General features: G+C 39.0%; 1 protein-coding gene across 1 annotated transcript in view; it reads right to left on the bottom strand.

Moving 5' to 3' along the window:
* Positions 1 to 18,734, bottom strand: part of LOC145990024 (uncharacterized) — a 65,833-nt gene that overhangs the window by 14,537 nt on the left and 32,562 nt on the right. The window contains exons 9-14 of the mRNA XM_083125649.1: positions 17,878 to 17,991; positions 16,728 to 16,924; positions 13,593 to 13,704; positions 9,782 to 10,019; positions 7,325 to 7,427; positions 2,283 to 2,422 (exon numbers count right to left, since the gene is read on the bottom strand). Of these exons, the coding sequence (XP_082981775.1) occupies positions 2,283 to 2,422; positions 7,325 to 7,427; positions 9,782 to 10,019; positions 13,593 to 13,704; positions 16,728 to 16,924; positions 17,878 to 17,991 (904 nt within the window). The remainder of the gene's footprint in view (positions 1 to 2,282; positions 2,423 to 7,324; positions 7,428 to 9,781; positions 10,020 to 13,592; positions 13,705 to 16,727; positions 16,925 to 17,877; positions 17,992 to 18,734) is intronic.

The following is an 18,734-nucleotide window of genomic DNA, read 5'->3' as shown; positions in this document are numbered from 1 at the left end:
TACATGAATTATGCTTTCATATTGTTAGAAAGAAAACAAGTGGTATAAGTGAGCTGTATTATTTGTAGAAAGACCAAACTGCTAGCAGTTTTAATAACAAACTGATATACTAATTCATCAATTTCATTCTGGATATATTTTTTAATATTTATTCCTTTGCCAGGTTATGTAAAACAAAAACTAGTTCATGGTGTAGAAAAACCTTGCAGGAAATCCTGCTGGTTCTCAAACAACATACAAGTTCTGCTATTGCTTTTCCTATTTCAATTCGGTATTACTTATAATCAGTGTTGCCAAACACCATTAAGTTTGCCAAGAAAATTTCAACACTGATAACATATATTTTTGAGGTGATATTAAATGGAAAGCATTATAATTTGCACATCTTATCTTGGTAATACGAGGTATGGCTAGAAAAAAACGGATTGATGTTGCTGTCGACAAACGGCAAGCGCGTCAAGGATAAGCGGTGCATGGGTGTATAACGTGATATCTTGCCTACCGGCTGTGTGATTGATTGCCCAGGGTGCGTGGCGCTCAGTTCTTCTGTAGTTTGTGGACGAAGTGAACCATACATCTGTGCTCCGTCGGAAAAGAAATTAAGTGTCAAAGTGGAACAGCGTATCAATCTGAAGTTTCTTATCAAACTCGGAAAATCCGCCACAGAAACCTATGGTTTGTTGAAGGAAGTGTACGGAAATGTGTGTTTATCATGCACTCAAGTATTTGAGTGATTTCAAAGGTTTAGAGAGGGACGAGAAGTGATTGCGAACGACAAGCATCCTGGATGGTCTTGCACATCAAAAACTGAATCAAACATTGCAAATGTCGGTGAATTGATTCAAATTGTGTACCCGAAGGTCAAACTGTCAACCAACAATATTTCATTACGATGCTGACGACCCTTCGTGGGTGAGTAAGAAGATGACGACCTGATTTATGGAAAAGCAAGTCATGGATTCTTCACCAGGACAATGTTTCTGCCCGCACGGCATTGTTAGTCAAGCTTTATTGGCCAAGTATGGGATACCAGTGTTAGAACATCCACCCTATTTGCCAGATCTCGCTCTGTGCGACTTTTTTTTATTCCCAAAGGTCAAATCAGCACTGAAAGGAACCAGATTTAAGACCGCAGAATGTGTGAAAACAAAATCGACAGAGGTCATGAACAGTTTCGGAAAATGATTTCCAGCAATGGAAGATTCGTATGGAGCAATGTATCGATAGTGCAGGGGAGTACTTTGAAGGGAATAATGTTCATATTGTACAAAATAACCAATAAAAGATTTTGTACCAACAGTCTGTTTTTTTTCTAGCCACACCTCGTATGTGGTCAACATACAAACACATGCTGTTTGCATCTGCAGACAATTTCCGGACTGCAGCATTGCCAGCGAATATTATATTCATCTAGAATGCCCACTATCGCCTCTTTCATTGCAATCCAAGGATTACTTGGAACCAGATATAATGTATTATAATCTTACACTTATCACTTCTCTTTCACTTTGCTTCACACACACTCGTAATTTGAAATTCTGGAAATGTTTCTGTGTCATTTCCACCATTAATGAATCATGTTAATATGTGCAACAACAAAAAATGTTTAGATGAATTTTATGAGCCTAACCAAGAGTGCCTCCACAATGGCATAGTGGTAATACTGTCACAATGGAATCAAGGGGTCCCAGGATCGATCCCAGGCAAATGGTGGTTTGAATTTCACTCTAAACTATAAGTTCAGTCCCGATTAGCCTATCAGTGTCGATTAAAACTAACTTTGGCAAACTTTGAGGCTACTTAAGAAAGGACCTACCATTTGAAATGGGATACAAATCACTGTGCAGTGAGTCTCCGTTACCTGATTTATTTAGTGTATTTTACTTCGCCTTTCTGCCACTTTTGGCTAATCGCGAAGACGAGGATGAATGGTGATAAGACGAAATGGATGAAGAGACAATAACATACAGAGACGACACAACATGGGCCACACAAAGGATTAAACTGGCTGCGAGTCCAGATACGAGAGCCTCACTGGTCTGCAAAATGCAGTCCAGGGTGTACTACGTAGAAGGGAAGTTGATATTTGGGTGTCTTGAGAAGGGGGTCACCCCTTACACCCCGAGTCTCCATTGGTGATCTAAATCCAGGAGCCCTTCATTACCAGACAATTGTGTCACCACAAAGCCATTGAGGAGACCTAATGCATCCTGTAGTAGTGTAGCAAGAATCCAAAGTATTGACCTATATCTGGTATTAAGGTTACTAAAAATTATCTTTACCTTATGGGATCATTCCACATTATCTCCCACGCCAGGGGACTACCCTCTTCAACTTTTGGCAGAGGGCATGGGATGGAGTTGATGCTTTTTAACGTTGGGCACAACCACGGAGGAGGAATCCCACCATGACAGCAATAGATCTGCAATTACAAGAAATAATGCAATATTAGTGAATCAAATTTGAAATTTTTAAAAGAAAAAAAATACTAATGGGTAGGGGCAGGCATATTTTGTCTTTGGCAAACACGAAATGTGAAGTAACATGCTATAGTGTTCATTTGTCGTGTTTGTGAAAGGTACGAGGTGCATTTTCCTGCCATGTTTTGTCACGAAATAATGTGAAATGAACTGCAAAATGAAATTTAGGCTTTATTTGCAGAGGCAACACTTTCTGAAGTCTGAATTATCCTCCACGTTATGCAATTCACGAAAAATTGATAAATTCTGCTGTGAATTTTTGAGAAGTAAAAATAGACTCCTTTACACAGGAATAAACTCAATACTTTGATAACTACATAAATGTACTTTTAGAAGGGAAACTTATTTCATGTAATAAGTGTAGCTTTTAAAAACAAATTTAGAATTTTGTTCACCATTTTAACATCGAAATTCCATTTTATATACTGCTTTTGATCCCAGAATGTGCCCAGTATTTCTACCGAAATCTTGATCTTTTATTCACCATAAATATGAGGCTCTAATAATGGGGTCTTGCTGATGACATAGTGGTTCATGCTGTCTTCTGGTAAACAGCAAACTATTAATGGGTCAACTAGATGCTTAACTCGAATACTAATATACCTAGTCATATCATAAATTCTGTTACAAAGTTAATAATGAACTATAGACACAGTGAGCAAGCTAATGTAATAATATTTGGATGTTACAAAGGTACAGGTTTTGCCAACACAGAGCACCAATCACTGTTCAAAATGGCCACCTCTGGCCTTCACACAGGCCCGAAGTCTCTGAGGTCAGTCATCGATCGCAGCACGCATGGTCTCAAGGAGAAAGTCCACCACAAGAGAATGCTTGAGACTCGCAAGGTTTGGATGCCTCTTCCTACAGACCATGCCCTCCAAAATTGACCACAACCTCTAGTCCAATGGGCTGAGGTCGGGGCTGCTGGAGGGCCAATCAGCTGGAACAATGAAATCAGGCACGTTCCTCTGAAGCCACTCCTGTGTGGTCTTTGCCTTGTGGGCCGGTGCAGAGTCCTGCTGAAAGCTCCATGGCTCATTGTCGAACATGGTGCGGGTCAACGATTTCACAAGTGGCTCCAACACTGTCGCTTGGTACACTCTTGCAGATGTTTTCACACCATGACAGAAGTGGAGGTCAGTTGTGCCATCGTACAACCCCCCACCCCCAACAAACCATCACTGAGGCAGGAGGATTGCCTCTGAGGATCCGTGGCATGTTTTCACGAGCTTCCTGGGATGTCCAAGCATAAACACGGTCGTTTCGCCAAGTGCGGAGTCCTAGGTCACTTCAGAGCACACGCAACATCGACATTTTCGAAATGTTCAGCTCTAGACCTATTACTGCTTGTTTCCTGACAGGATTTTGTCGAATCCGCACCACCACTGCTTTCACGAGCTTCTGGCTTCTCACTCTGCAAGGTCTACCTTTCCTGAGACGGTCCTCAATTGTCCCTGTGTCACAGTATCTGTTGATGGTCCGATGCACAAACATCCTGCTGATATTCAGCTTTTCAGGGTGTCGAAAATGTCCGATGGTGATTTGCCAGCTTTGTGCAGTGCGATTACTGCCACACGGTTCTCGTATAAACCCCACTCCATTCGACTCGCAGTGAAATTCACCTTTCTGCTACCACAGCCAAACGCACAATGATACAGGTTGTTGCTTATCCAACATTGTGGGATTACCTTGCCACCCAGTGTTGCCATCCCTGTCTAAACTTTGTAACAGAATTCATGATATGACTAGGTACATACAAGGGTCATATACAAGTGGCATTTAACTGTCATTTGGTGAAACCATAATGTGGACCTTGAAGCTCATGTAGCTGAGAGATGGCACCACAGTACAGGAACCAGTCTGACGAGCGATGAGGAACAACTACCATGAGCAGATGGAGCACATGGTTTACACGTTGTGTGTGGTGCTGGTGCTCCTTCACATGCAACTGTCTGCTGAGAAACAACTGAGAATAGTGTTTTGGGATATGAGGGCATAATCATGGCGGTCTAGCTGCCAAAGGGATTGACCATCAATAGTGACTGCTACTGTACATCTGCTGTTGCATGACAATGCATGGCCACACACAGCAAACGGACTCAAACTGAACTGCAGTCACTGGGGTTCACCATGCTCCAACACCCACTTTATTCCTCTCACCTGGCACCAGGTGACTATGCCCTCTTCTGGGATTTGGAGATCCCTCCGTGAAGTCATCGATTCTCAGTTTGTGAAACTTTACACGACACTGTCAAGAAGTGAGTTAGATACACCCCGAAAACAACAGTTTTGTGAGGTAATGCGAAAACTGCCAGAGATATCGCAACAGTACATCAACTTCCAGGGTGAAAACGTGAAACAGGGCAAAGTGTAACTTGGGAGCCACCATTTTCAAGGATCACATAACTCAGGATAGTCTAAATCAGAAGTCGGCAAACATTTTTTGTAAAGGGCCAAACATAAAATATTTAACACTGCGGGCCAAGAAGCAAACTGGATGATTTCTTTAGGTAGGTCTACTTAAAATATATATATATATATAAAAAGTGAAAGAGGAGAGAGGAAACACTCACCGGACACAGAAAAAATTCAAATTTTCGTGATGGTATGTCACATCTCCTGACATACCATCACGAAAATTTGAATTTTTTCTGTGTCCGGTGAGTGTTTCCTCTCTCCTCTTTCACTTTTTATTTAGCACTTATGGCCCTCCTTTCTTTTATCATATATATATATATATAAATGTAATGTAATAAAAATACTCAGTATACTAAAATTATTGTTTGAAACACAGCTTTACTAATGAGATGAATGAAATTGCTTTTTTGAGACAACATTTCATGAAATTGGGGGTCAAAGTTAGCTATCCCTATCATCAAAATTGATAGCAAATGTTCATCTGCTAATGCTGACCTGTATTGAGATTTTACATATTTCATCTTTGAAAATGTCTTTTCGCACAGATAGGTACGACCAAATACAGAGATCAAACCCCGAGCATATGATCTAGTTCACCATATTCATCACTTGGAAGACACTTGCAGAATTCTGTTAGATTGCCTTTCTGCATGTTATCACACTGCAAATTAATCACTTCCAATTAAAGGTTAGGTGGAAGTTCCTAAATTGTACAGTGAAATGGATTTTGAAATATGGAAATGTCTTCTGCACATGCATCAAGTTCTGAAAAACGTTGCTGAAACTGATGTTTGAGCTCAGAAAATATATCGCCTGCAAATTTGTGTGGGAATGGAGATTTCACCTCTTCTTTATCAAAGCCAGTTGTAGTCAAAATGACTTTACCGCAGTATAAGTTTCACATATTAGCACTGTTTTAACTTGTAGTTTCAAGTTAAATCCATTAAGAAATCCTATGATATCAGCAGCAAAAGCTAATTTACAAAGCCATTCACTGTTCGATAATAGTGGTTCAGGATGGTTTTTCTCATTGAGAGAAATTTCAATCTTTGCTCAGAGTAAAAAATCTGAATAAAACTTGACCACTGCTGAGCCATCGAACTGGTGTATGGTAGGGCAAGTCAGGAAATTCAGCTTCCACTTCTGACAGAAAATCATGGAACTGACGGTGGTTCAGTCCACAAGAACGAATGAAGTTCACCGTTGACACAACTGTTGACACATATAATTTTCGCGTTTCATTAAATATTATCTCACTTTGAATTTTTTAAGAATTTGGAAATGTAAAAAAAATCCATTCTTAGCTCGCGGGCCATAGAAATAGAGGCGGTGGGCCGTAGTTTGCCAAACCCTGGTCTAAATCATTTGTATATGGCCCTCGTAACTTTTACTACTCCGTGTCATTCAATTTGAGCTTTTGATTTTTGTTACTTATTATTGCTTTGTATCATGCATCATAGCATGCTGTGTTAACCACTCTGCTAGGAAGACTCTTTTATTGCTGTTAACTTTCTTCCATCCTCGGAAATTTCAAGTTATAATTTGAAACAAGCGATTGAAGTTCGAAAACAAACCTTTGTAGATCATCTTCACTTGCTGCCATTAATATTTGGTCTGCAAATATTACTGTTTGTGGTTGTTTTAAGGGGTATATTGGGGAAGACTAGAAGGGATAGAATAAGGAATGAGGAGACCCAACAGGTAGTGGGGGGGGTGAAGCTTCAGGACAGGATACATCAGGCACAGATGAGATGGTTCGGACACATGAAGAGGATGGATGCAGAAAGACTGCCAGTAAGATCTTACAATGCACAAGGAGTGGGAATAAGGCCAAGAGGGAGACCAAGATGTCGGTGGACAGGGCAGATAGCAGAGAGTGTTAGGAGAAGAGGACAAGATTGGAACACCGTGGAAAGAGAGGAGTGGGGGAACACCAGGAAAAAATGGAGAGGCATGACTTCTATGATGACCCAGCCAGAGGCAGGAAACGGCGAAGGATGATGATGATGTAGTATTGTATTTCCGTCAATATATAGTTCTGAGAGCTTTAAAGATTTCAGTTCCTGAATTATTTTATCAACGTACAGAATAAATAATAATGGAGAAAGAGCACATTCTTGTCTTAGACCTTGATTTATTTCAAAGGCTGTCCTTTTTTCTTTGTTCAAAAACCTACTTTAAGGGTACTACTACAAAAAAATGCTGATTTTTCCAGAACCTCAGTACATTTCCATAACATTTCTGCAACCTTTCCAGAATCAGAAAATTCCCAAATTTTTCCAGACTTTGAGGTTTTCCACCCTGGGATTTCTTCTACTGAGCAAAGAAGAAATAAGTAATCTCCAAGCACCATACATGCCTTGGCGGATTCCACCGGAGTGATTAAGATTATAATTCAGCTACATACGTTTCGTTATCCTTACCTTTCCATCCACTACTGCAGCTAAAGGCATCGTATCAAACACTGAATTCACAACTTCCCACACTTCTTTCCCAAGCGATTCACCAAATTTTTTAATGCACTCACTGAAAAAAATGGAAATACAATTATTTTTTGTAAAGTGTTCCAGGAAACATAGACACAAATAAACAAATACAATATAGTGGAAATGAACCAAGAATAAAAATGGACATGTAAGAGTTCAGGGTAATGGAGAGCTTCAAATATCTAGGAAGCATAATTGAGAAGTGGAAGAATAGACGAAAAGGTAAACAGAAGAGGACAAATGGGGGGTGGACTATATCAAAGTGTTCGAAGATTAATATGGAACAGGGATGTACCTATGAAATGCAAGAAGGTAATATATGACATACTATGTGCCAATAATTACGTATGGAGCAGAGACTTGGACAATGACAGAGAGAGACAAAAGAAAGATGCAGGCAGTGCAGATGAAATTTTTAGAATAAGGAATGAGGAGATCCGACAGACAGTGGGTGTGGTGAAGCTTCAGGACAAGATAGATCAGGCACAGATGAGATGGTTCACACACATGAAGAGGATGGATGGAGAAAGATTACCTGCAAGAGCTTACAATGTACAAGGAGTGGGAATAAGGCCAACGGGGAGACCAAGATGTCGGTTGAAAGAGCAGATAGCAGAGAGTGTTAGGAGAAGAGCACAAGATTAGAAAAACATGTAAAAAGAGGAGTGGTGGAAGACCAGGAAAAAATGGAGAGGCTTGACTTCTATGCCAACCCAGCCAGAGGCAGAAAACTGAAAAGGATGATGCTGATATAGAGGAAACTCGATTTTACATTTTTGTGACTTGCGTAGATGTATTTCGAGTCTGAGTATGTGAAATGGCAAATGTAGACAACTCTGCACCTTAAATTAAATATTAAATAATAATAATAATAATATATACATATCGTCCATTGAGAATGCAAATGTTCTATCTCCAAATTGCAAACAAATAGAGATATTTTGGCTTTATTCTATTTAGGATGCAATTGTTTTGTCTCTGCTTTCATATAACCAATATTGATATATTGAGTGTGTTTTTGGCGCATGTGCAGAATTTGGAAACAGCCACAGAATGCAAACTTCAACAGCCAATGTAAACTTATGACAATTTCCTCAACCAACTACAAGCGTCATCCAAGTGTGAGATAAACCATTTGCATTGTAACCTCAGTCACTTGTGGGACATGCTTAGCAATAATAATGATCTTCGGTTCTTACTTTTGTTGTTAACAGAAAAAAAAATTATAATAAAAATGGAATCAAAGTAGTTGATTGGTTTCCCAAAATATGAATTATTTATTTGACTTTGCTACCGAATTGTTTCATCTCCATCTCGTTTCCAGAATGCAGTGTTCTCAGATAGAACATTGGCACTATCAAATCGAAACTAGCATTGCGTGCAATTGTTGTATCTAAAATTTCAATTATTAATTACAGCCCAAGTACTTAAAGAAACAACTACTTCTTTTCAGAGGCGCTTCAATATATATCAGCCTTTGCAATGATACAAACTTTCAGTGCAATGGTGACGAAGGTTCAATAAATATATCATGTCAAACTTTAAAGGGCTCTCCTGTAAAAAGGAAAAATTGGACATGGAACATTTACATTCTCAGTGGACGAAATATATTTGTATTTATGTTATTTAGCGTAATTTTTCTTCCACTTTTGGCTAATTGAAATGATGAGGATGAGTGTCGATGAAATTCAAGAAGGCACTGATTGAATTTGATTGAAATAACATGTTTACGTGTGTCAACACTTGGGTTATTTGCACCCATCACATTTTATGAGGTAAAGACCCTGTCTCTGTGGGCTAGTCGGTAGGGTATCTGACTCGCACGTGGGAGACCTGGGTTCAATTCCCAGGGTGGGTGATCTGGGTTCGGAATTTTTCTGGCCTTGTCTCCACATAAAGTGGCTGTCATTCGCTCTTGATCAGTATAGCAACAGCTTTATGATCTACAACAAAGAAAGCCACATTTTGAACCTAAATTGTACTGCACATTATATACAAGATATAATTGTTTCTTGTTTTACCAAATGAAAAACCAGGGGGTGATGTGATCAGCACCATGCCCCTGGCCACCTTTACACCACCTTTTCCTCCAGGTACCCACTTTATACAATCCTGGGTGGGCACCGGAGCTGCTTGGACAGGTGGAAAAAAATTCCGGTACTCCCCCACCAGGGTCTCTCGCATGGTAGTCGGAAGCCATAACAATTGAGCTACCATGGCTTATCACGTAAATATGGGTACTAAAAAATTATAATAAAAAATCTTGCACGATTCTGTTAAAATCCGAGAATGATATAAATGAAATGGCAAAAGCGTCAATGTTGAGAGTTCCAATAAAGTAAAAAGAAGATGCAAGACTGCTTAATATGAAGAGTATGTCATGAAAATACATACTTGTAAAAGGAGAACATCTTCTGAACCTCTCGAACTTCATGGTTTCCTCTCAGTAGACAAAACTTATGCGGTGCGAGTACTTTTTGAGCAAAAAGATACGCTACCACTTCGATCCCGTGCTCACCGCGATCGACATAGTCTCCTAGGAAGACAAAGGATGCCGGAGTCAGGAGAGGGCTGAGTCGCCACAACACTTTCTCAAAGCACACCAGATCGCGGTAATTGCCATGGATGTCACCTGCACGAAAGAAGAAGGCTTAGAGAAAATTACTTCTAACAACCACACAAGCTTCCTACTTAGAAGCGATTTAGGGAGAATTCATATCAAAGTGACAAGCAACAGCTGACACATGTTGCTTGGGAATGATACAATCAGCAGCAAAGTTTCACAATGCAGTGGCATGACAGGCCTGCGTTCGATTGGGGAAATCCTGAAGCGACACGTGTCTCCTGTCACTTCGGTGTGAATTCTCCTTAGACAATTATGTACTTTTTCTTAATTTGACTTTGCTCTGCTTAGTCCAATGCAAATATACCCCTGAAAAATAAATAAAATTGTTAAAACATTGACTGCCTTTCAGGTTTAAAAGGATTTGATTTTTTTATTATTTTGTTTGTTTTACTTCACTTTTCTGCCCTTTTGGCTAATTTAGAAGGTGAGGATGAGTGATGATATGATGAAATGGATGAAGGGACGCTCACAAATAATACCCATGCCCATAGAGGCCAGCAGGTTTAAAAGGGGCATATTTTGATGTTCATATGGTGAAAAAATCTCAAAATTAATTCTAAGGCTTTAAACTCATTAGCTAAACTAATAATTTTCATTTTAAAATTTCATAATTTTCATGAAAATTTACTTTCACCTTAAGTCACATATGTGAAAGGCTTGAAATATTACAAAGTTTATTCATATTTAAATAAATCTATTTTAAGTCCAACATTTTAATACAGTAATAATCATTGATTTCATGCAAAATATGACCGACACATTCCCTTTTTTTTTAAATCCACTATTGCAGTGTGTAATCTAGCATTTCAAATTTGCATCAAAAACAAAATATGCATGTGCATATATTCATGTTAATAATTATTATGTACAATGTTACATTGCTAGAATGTTCAGATAATAGCGTTGGTAAAAAAAGCAAAGAGGATTTGGTAGAGGCATGCATATTTTGTTTTTGATGAAAACATGGAATGTGAAATAACACATTGTAATGTTAACTTTTCATGTTTCTAAAAAGGGTGAGGTGCATTTTCCTACCCTGTTCTGTCACGAAATAATGTGAAATGAACTGCAAAATACGAAATAGACTCTTAAACACGAAATGTATAGTTTATTTACCGATGCGACCCTTTCTGAAGACAGAATTATCCTGCGAGGTATGGAATTCACGGAAAATTGATTAATTCTGCTGTAAAAATTTGAGAAGCAAAAATGGACCCTTTTATACAGGAATAAACTTAATATTCTCATAATTACATAAATGTGTTATTAGAAGGGATATGTTTATTTTGTGTAGTAAGTGCAGTTTTTAAATCAAATTTGGTTATATTCACATTTTATAAAAACCAAAGTGTTATTTTATATACCACTTTTTCACCACTATAACAGCAAAATTTTATTTTATTTACCAGTTTTGAACCCGAAATTGACTGTTTTTATACCAAAATTTTGCTTTTATATTTATCAAAAATATGTGGCTCTAGGAATCGGGTATTATTTATTGAATTGTAAAAACATGTAAAACTTTTGTTACCCCACGTGTAACCTCCATTTTTCGACTATGGCTAATTTGTAAGTTCAAGTTGAAACATCAATTGAAAAAAATGCTTTTCTAGGAGGAATAACAAGAAATGACAAAAATAAGTATTCAAACCAACACCAGATAACCACCTGTCAAAGGTTGAAACAGTAGAAAGACTGTGCGTAAAAAATAAATGCCATAAATAAGCATAAAAGTAAGTGGAATCTAACCACCATTATTTATTTGTAATAATGTTGTTACAAGCTGTAAGCTAGGCTATATGTAGGGAATGAGCAAATCCTATCTCCCACTGTTGAAAACTTTGGAGCCATGAGCGAGTTGGTAACAATTTAACACTATTATCTAGAGGTTGGCCGATACCCAAGCTGATGTATCAGAAATGGCCAATCCCAGCAGAACCAGTACCAGAAAGGATCAGTTGGAATTTTGATTTGATTCAGTTTATTTCACTTCGCTTTTCTGCAACTTTTGGCTAATTGCGAAGATGAGGATGAGTGATGATATGATGAAATTGATGACGGAATACCCATGCCCAGGTCAGGATTCGAGTCCATGACCTCAGGCGTCTTAGCACAACAAAACTTATCTGAAGTTTAGGTATATCGTGCTGCTCACCAAGCACCCCTAACTTGTAACTTGCATACAAGGCCTGTTCAAATAGAAACTCAACTCCTTTTGTGAAGTTTGTATATACACTTGTTGAAGAGAACTGACAGTTGTGGTGCTTTGCGGTGTCCTCGGTAATTAACTTGGGTCAGTTGCAAAGCTATTGCTAATCACAGAAACACAGTAGCTCGCATTGAGTGCACATGTGTTGAGTGGCCGTGGCGATTTTCAGTTACCGTCCTACCATGAAAAAACTGGAAAAGCAGCGAATGTGTGTGAAATTCTGTGTGTAATTGCAGAAAACTTTCAAAGAGATGTTCAACATGTTACATGAAGCCTACAGCAAGGAATGTTTCAGTCGAACACAGTGTCACGAATGGTATGGATGTTTCAGATCGGGTCGAATCTCCATCGAGGATGACAAATGAATAGATCATCCCACTTTAAAGTAAGGTTGATCGTGTTCTTTGACTGGCGGAGGATCGTCCATGAGGCATTTGTGCCGCATGGTTTTACAGTGAATGCAGCACTCTACCTTACCATGTTGCAACAATTACGAGGAAAGGTGTGCCGCAACAAGCCACAGATGTGACAGAACAAGTTCTGGATAGTTCATCACGATAATGCACATGCTCATTCCTCACTCATTGTCCAGGAGTTTTTGGCAAAGTACCAGACACCTGTTGTCCCACAACTGGCCTACTCCCCTGATTTGGCACCAGTACACTTCTTCCTCTTCCCAAGTTGAAATCAACCCTAAAAGGTCACAGACTCCAGAGAACAGAAGTGATCAAGGAGAATTTGAAATGGGATCTGCAAGACAATCTAAAACAGAGGTTCCAGCAGGCATTCCAGGACTGGAAGAAACACTGGGAATGGTGCATGCACAGTGGAGGGAAGGAAGTACTTTGAAGGAGATGTTTTCAAATAGCTGGTGAATATTACAATTTTCTTAATTTTGTAAAAGTTCGGTTTCTTTTTGAACAGCCTTGTATTTCCAACATTTTCAATCCCACTTGCCCACCATTCGGCAAACAAACAAACACTGGTCTAATGCCAATCGTTATCTTTCCCATCATCTGGCAACACTGCAGTACAATGCCATCTTTCGCAGCGAGGCTCGAAAAAAATAAAAATTTTCATTTTGTGTGATTAGTGTTTACTCCTTCCTGAACAATTGATTGATGGTTTATTTTACTTCATATTTCTGCCACTTTTGGCTAATTGTGAAGATGAGGAAGAGTGATAAAGTAATGAAAGGGCACTCACAAAGAGCACGCATGTCCATGATAGGATCCAAACCCTAGAGCCTTGGCATTGTAGCATGCTGTGCTCTTTCCTGAACAACTTCTAACTGTTACATTGTACGGGTGTCTGTTCAAAGTGGTATCTCAGTTACTGAAGTAGCTGTGAAAAACAGAAATTTCTCTTACCCAATATATACGCAGGTGCAGGGATTTCTGCCAGTCTTGGTTCCTTGCTTAAAATACTCTTTGTCTGCTGGCAAACATCTATGATACATTTTCCAAATCCACTCAGGTCAACCTACAAAAGAAAGAACAATAAGTAAGGCAGTATCTAAATATATTGAAACCTTTTGCTATGATATCCCTTGCTTTAATTTCCATTTCATTCACACAACTGCTCTCAGTGGTTATAAAAAAATACATCAAGATACTTCTGATCGGGATTGCAGTAGAAAGCAAAACAATATACAGGGTCATCAAAAAAGGTGTCCGTGATTTCAAAATGACATAGCTAAGCTTATACTAAACGTAAATTATTTATTAATATACCAAAAGATGCAGAAAACATTCAAGATTTTTATATTACCTACAAAGTTCTTTAATCACTAAAGACAATTTGGTTAAGGTATCTTTCATCGTCATCTATTAGATTCAGCATCGTCACAGCAAATTCGACATGTTTAGGTCGATCAGCATCCTTAATTTCATATCTTAGCTTGATTTTATAGCATGAAGTCTCAGACGTTTATGAAGCACATTATGAATAGTTGTTTTAGGAATTCCAAGTTCTAAACTTCGTCGAGCGATGGACTTTTTAGGGCTGTGCAAACATGACTGTCTCAAACACTCCACTTTCTCTTCTGATGTCGGCGGTCGGCCTGGAGATTTCTTAATGTTCACGCTTCCAGTTTCCTTAAACTGATTTTACCAACGAACAATTGTTTTGTCTGTCGGTGGATCTGTGTGGTAAGTATAATGAAAATGACACTGCACTGTAACAATCGATTTGAATTCAGGATACCACAACACACACTGTGCTTTCTGCTGTACACTCGCCATTACTGCAGTGAGATGACTGACTAGTGAAACAGGCAGCTTGCGGCATGATAGCGTCTGTGCATTCTCCTAGCGACTTCAAGGTCAACATAATGATGAATAACAAAACTCGTGCACTTGTACATTTTCTTTTTGATTTTAAAGAGATCACTTCCTTTTTGCTCATACAATTTACAACTGAAATCACTGATACCTTTTTCGATGACCCAGTATTTAAAAATGCATTATAAGCAGGGCTCGAAAAATCCCGGTCGCCATGGCGACTAAACATTTCAGCTTCGCGACTGCGATCTCTTGCTGTAATATTGCCGTTTTTTAAGTTTCAATGTACAAAACTTTGAAGATTCTAAGATCAAATTGCAGTACAGCGTAAGCTACCAAGTGATTTTTTTTATCAACGTTGTGAACAATCCATAGAATCAGTAACAATTTCGTCCCCAACCCTCCACTTACCACTTTCTCACATGATTTAGAGATGTTTTGAATACTGTGATGCTCAACTTCTTATAGATTGATTGGTTTGCTTTATTTTACTTCGCTTTTTGTGCTACTTTTGGCTAATTTTCGAAGATGCTAATGAATGATGATATGATGAAATTGATGAACACTCAGAAACATCCAAGCCCAGTCCAGGATTCAAAACCGGGACCCCTAGCATCATAGCGGGATGTACTAACAACTCTGCCACAGGGGTTGGCTCAGCTTCTTATCCACAATTGCTTAAAAAAAAAAAATCTGGCACCTGATTTTCAGAGCTGGCACCTAGCTCTGAAGAAGATTTTTCGAGCACTGATTATAAGCATAAAATTTGCTTGTATTTCCATACAGATGATAAAATGTGGAAGCAAGCTATGGACGACCACTATTGGAAATATCAGATTGGTAACATTCAGCAAATGTAACAACAAAACCTATATACCATTAAGACTGAATTTCATGATATGTGGCAAGCACAAATGTTGGAGTGTTAACTTTAGTAGTAACTGATGACCTTCTAATGTGAATTTATAAAGGTGCACATCTGAAAATAATTGACAATCAGAATAAACAGTTAGTAAAAAAGTGATGTAATGAAAATATAAGACTGTTAGTGGTGAAGAGAGTTTACGTTACAATTGAAATCAGACAGAGTCAATATGGTACACACTATTTTACACTCCCCCATCCCCTGGAGATTCTAGAGCCACTCTATGCACATGGTGTCTATCAAACTAACAAATCCAAAATTCTTGACTTTTTCATGACTTCTCTTGACCTTTCTTTCCTTTTTCTTAACATTTATTTAATCGCCTCCTTCGATATATTTGGAAATTAGGAAAATAGATATTTTTATTCAATGAAGAACCTCTACCACAAGGCCGGTTAAGATGAAAACTGAAGCTGTACTTTAACAAGAGATTTAGGCTTGCTATTATTATTATTAATGCATGAAAAAATTAAATGTTTCAGACTTCATTCTGCAAGGGGAATGGCCACATTACATTATTTAATATTTTTACAAAACTTTATGCATAAAAGAAAGTAATGGTCTTGCTAAACACATAAAATTGAAAAGGTTCAGGTCAAACACACTGCCCACATGCTCGTAGACACCAAAATCAAAGAAACGCATGCCATAATGGCCTTCCCGCACGAGCTAAACATCGATAGCAGAAAGGCACACCACACTTGGAGTCCCCTACTACAACAGTTAACGCCAGGAAATAGCAGACAACACGGACGCAGACGTACAGTAAACAACAGCGCACCTAGCAGCAGCCAGGGAACTACCTACAAATAACGCACGCCAAGCAACAGTACAGCAAGGATGGTGGCAGTGGCCACCGAAATTGATAGAACGAAGATAAAAACAGTTTCCCGGATAAGTGAGTACTAGTTTCTCCATATTTATATACCAGGTGGCCAGAATTAAAGTTACTTAACTCAGAGCCCTCTGTAGCCTGTTTTTCTTGACATTCGTGACTGGTAGACAACCTGATGCAGTGAACGTGTCAACAAAATTTCCACCCCAGGAATGAAACCTGTCTCTCTCATGTAGCAGTATACACCCTACCAACTGGACCAGTGTGTTTTTTCTGGAATAGTATTGGATTTATTTCAAGCTCGCTCCTGACTTTTACTCCCCCAAATGTCAACTTCAGTCAAAGATCAAAGACTACTAGTTTGATACCAAGTGGAGGCACATTGCACAGTGGGTTGGATCACACTTTAAACTGTAGGTCGAGTCCCGATTAGCATATAAAGAAAAGAAAACTAAGCAACAACCTGGCCCCAATCGTAGCTGTTCTTTGGCTTCTTCCCAGATTTCTCCATCGCCTCCTTCTTCAGGGCCCTCTCGAAGTAACGGAGACCTGTGAGAAGCTCATTGGCTTGAGATTTGGGATCAAAGGAATCCATTGAAGCCAGACGGTCATACTTCATCTTCGGAGAAAACTTCGAAGATCGACTGACAGCGCCGACACCTGGAAATTTACAAAAAAGAGCATTAAAACTATAATATGCCTCGATGGATTTAAGTAAAGAATTGATCATATTTATAAACTAAAATCGGTGTTGTGAGTGACAAGATTCCCTGGTAGTTTTTCACAGGGCAGTGAATGGTGAATGCATTAACACACAGTGCTGCTTGTAATTACCAACTTGAAATTGTCATTAAAATGCTATGAACATTAAACCCTGGACCATTTGTACGCAAAAAATTCACCCCAAAACAGTAAAGAAAGATGTACTTACAGTGGCAAAATTGAAGTTATTAAAAAAAATCATTAACTAATTACTTATGTTGGACATGAGCCACGGCAGCTCAGTCATTAGGGCATCTGAGTACCCTGTGAGAGACCCGGGTTTGATCCCCAGCGAGGAAATACTGGGATTTTTTCCACCTGTCAAGCAGCTCCGGCACCCACCCAGCATCATATTAAGTGGGTACCTGGAGGAAACTCTGGGGGGGAAGGCACCCAGGGGTGTGGTGCTGATCACATCACCCCCCCCCCACCCCCACCTTCGGACGTGACCAAGAAAGTGTGGGGTCCTAACTCAAAACTCTCTATACACCTTCAAGGCATGGTGGATTCAGTCGGTAAAACCCTGATAAAAACATTGAAAAAACACTAATATTAATTAATAGATAAAGACACATCTAATACATTCATTAATCACCCTGTCTGATTGATTCACTGACTTGGTGTTTTAAGTCCACTTTATGCAGTCAGGCTAATCAGGACTGGACCTACAGTTTAAAGTGGGATGTGCCTCCACCGGGTATGGAACCCGGGACCCCTTGATTACAAGGTGATGACGCTACTACTGCGCCATCGGGGAGCCCCCCTATCTTTATGATCATCGCTAATTGTTTCTCTGCACAAATGCCTCCACATGCTGTGTAATTTAGAGACCAATGCAAAATGGTGCTTACCTTCCATATCCCACAGGGAACTGACGTCAATCAGAGTCCCACTCTTCTTCACCTTCACAGAATGCGTTGCTAACTCATAGTCCTCAGATTCAGCCTTTCCGGGTTTACAACTTTCTGAAATTTGAGATCAAGTTAGAGTGAAACAGGAAGACTTGAAAAACCAGTAAAATAGTGCAAAATAACGCTTCGTGTCAGTGGTAATGAGTATTTCAAAAATATTATTTATATTGAATATGTGACAAATTCAACAGTACGCTCTGAGTTTTGGCCAATATAGGAACGTGTGTATTAGCATATTTGTTTAACAGTAAAATTACTGACAATTTTACCAATCCATCATGTGCAGGGTGGTTCAAAAGTATGGAGACACCCGAATAAAACTTGAATGACATATTACTCCACAAAACTAACACTGCAGGTTTGTAATAGGTTTGTGGGAAAATGTTATAGCACATATGACGATGACGGTCACCATCTTGAAACCCGCCATCTTGAATTAACTTCAAAATTTTTAATGGGAATGGGGTGGTATGGCATATCAAATCAGGATAGAAATGTAATGGTGAAGGTTATTTCGGCGTATCTTTAACCAGTAAATAGTTATGAGTGTATTATTGTACCTACCTGCTCCTTTTTGAGTGGTCAGAAAAAAGCATTAAAATGGCTCTAAAGAGTCAGTAACACATTGAGATCATACTGATGTCTAGGGAGAGAAGTTTGAATGCCATTGCACACGATTTTGATCACTGATCAACCAAAGGGTTGAATTTTGTGACTGGTTGTTTCCAACAATTACAGTGTGATGCTTCCACTGGAATGAAAAGTCCTTCACAGTGTTGAGGCTAATTTTTATGTTC

The sequence above is a fragment of the Lepisma saccharinum genome, chromosome 7 (assembly GCF_977018435.1).
Source record: "Lepisma saccharinum chromosome 7, izLepSacc3.1, whole genome shotgun sequence".
Classification (NCBI taxonomy): Eukaryota; Metazoa; Arthropoda; class Insecta; order Zygentoma; family Lepismatidae; genus Lepisma; species Lepisma saccharinum.
This window is presented reverse-complemented; position numbering and strand designations above follow the sequence as displayed.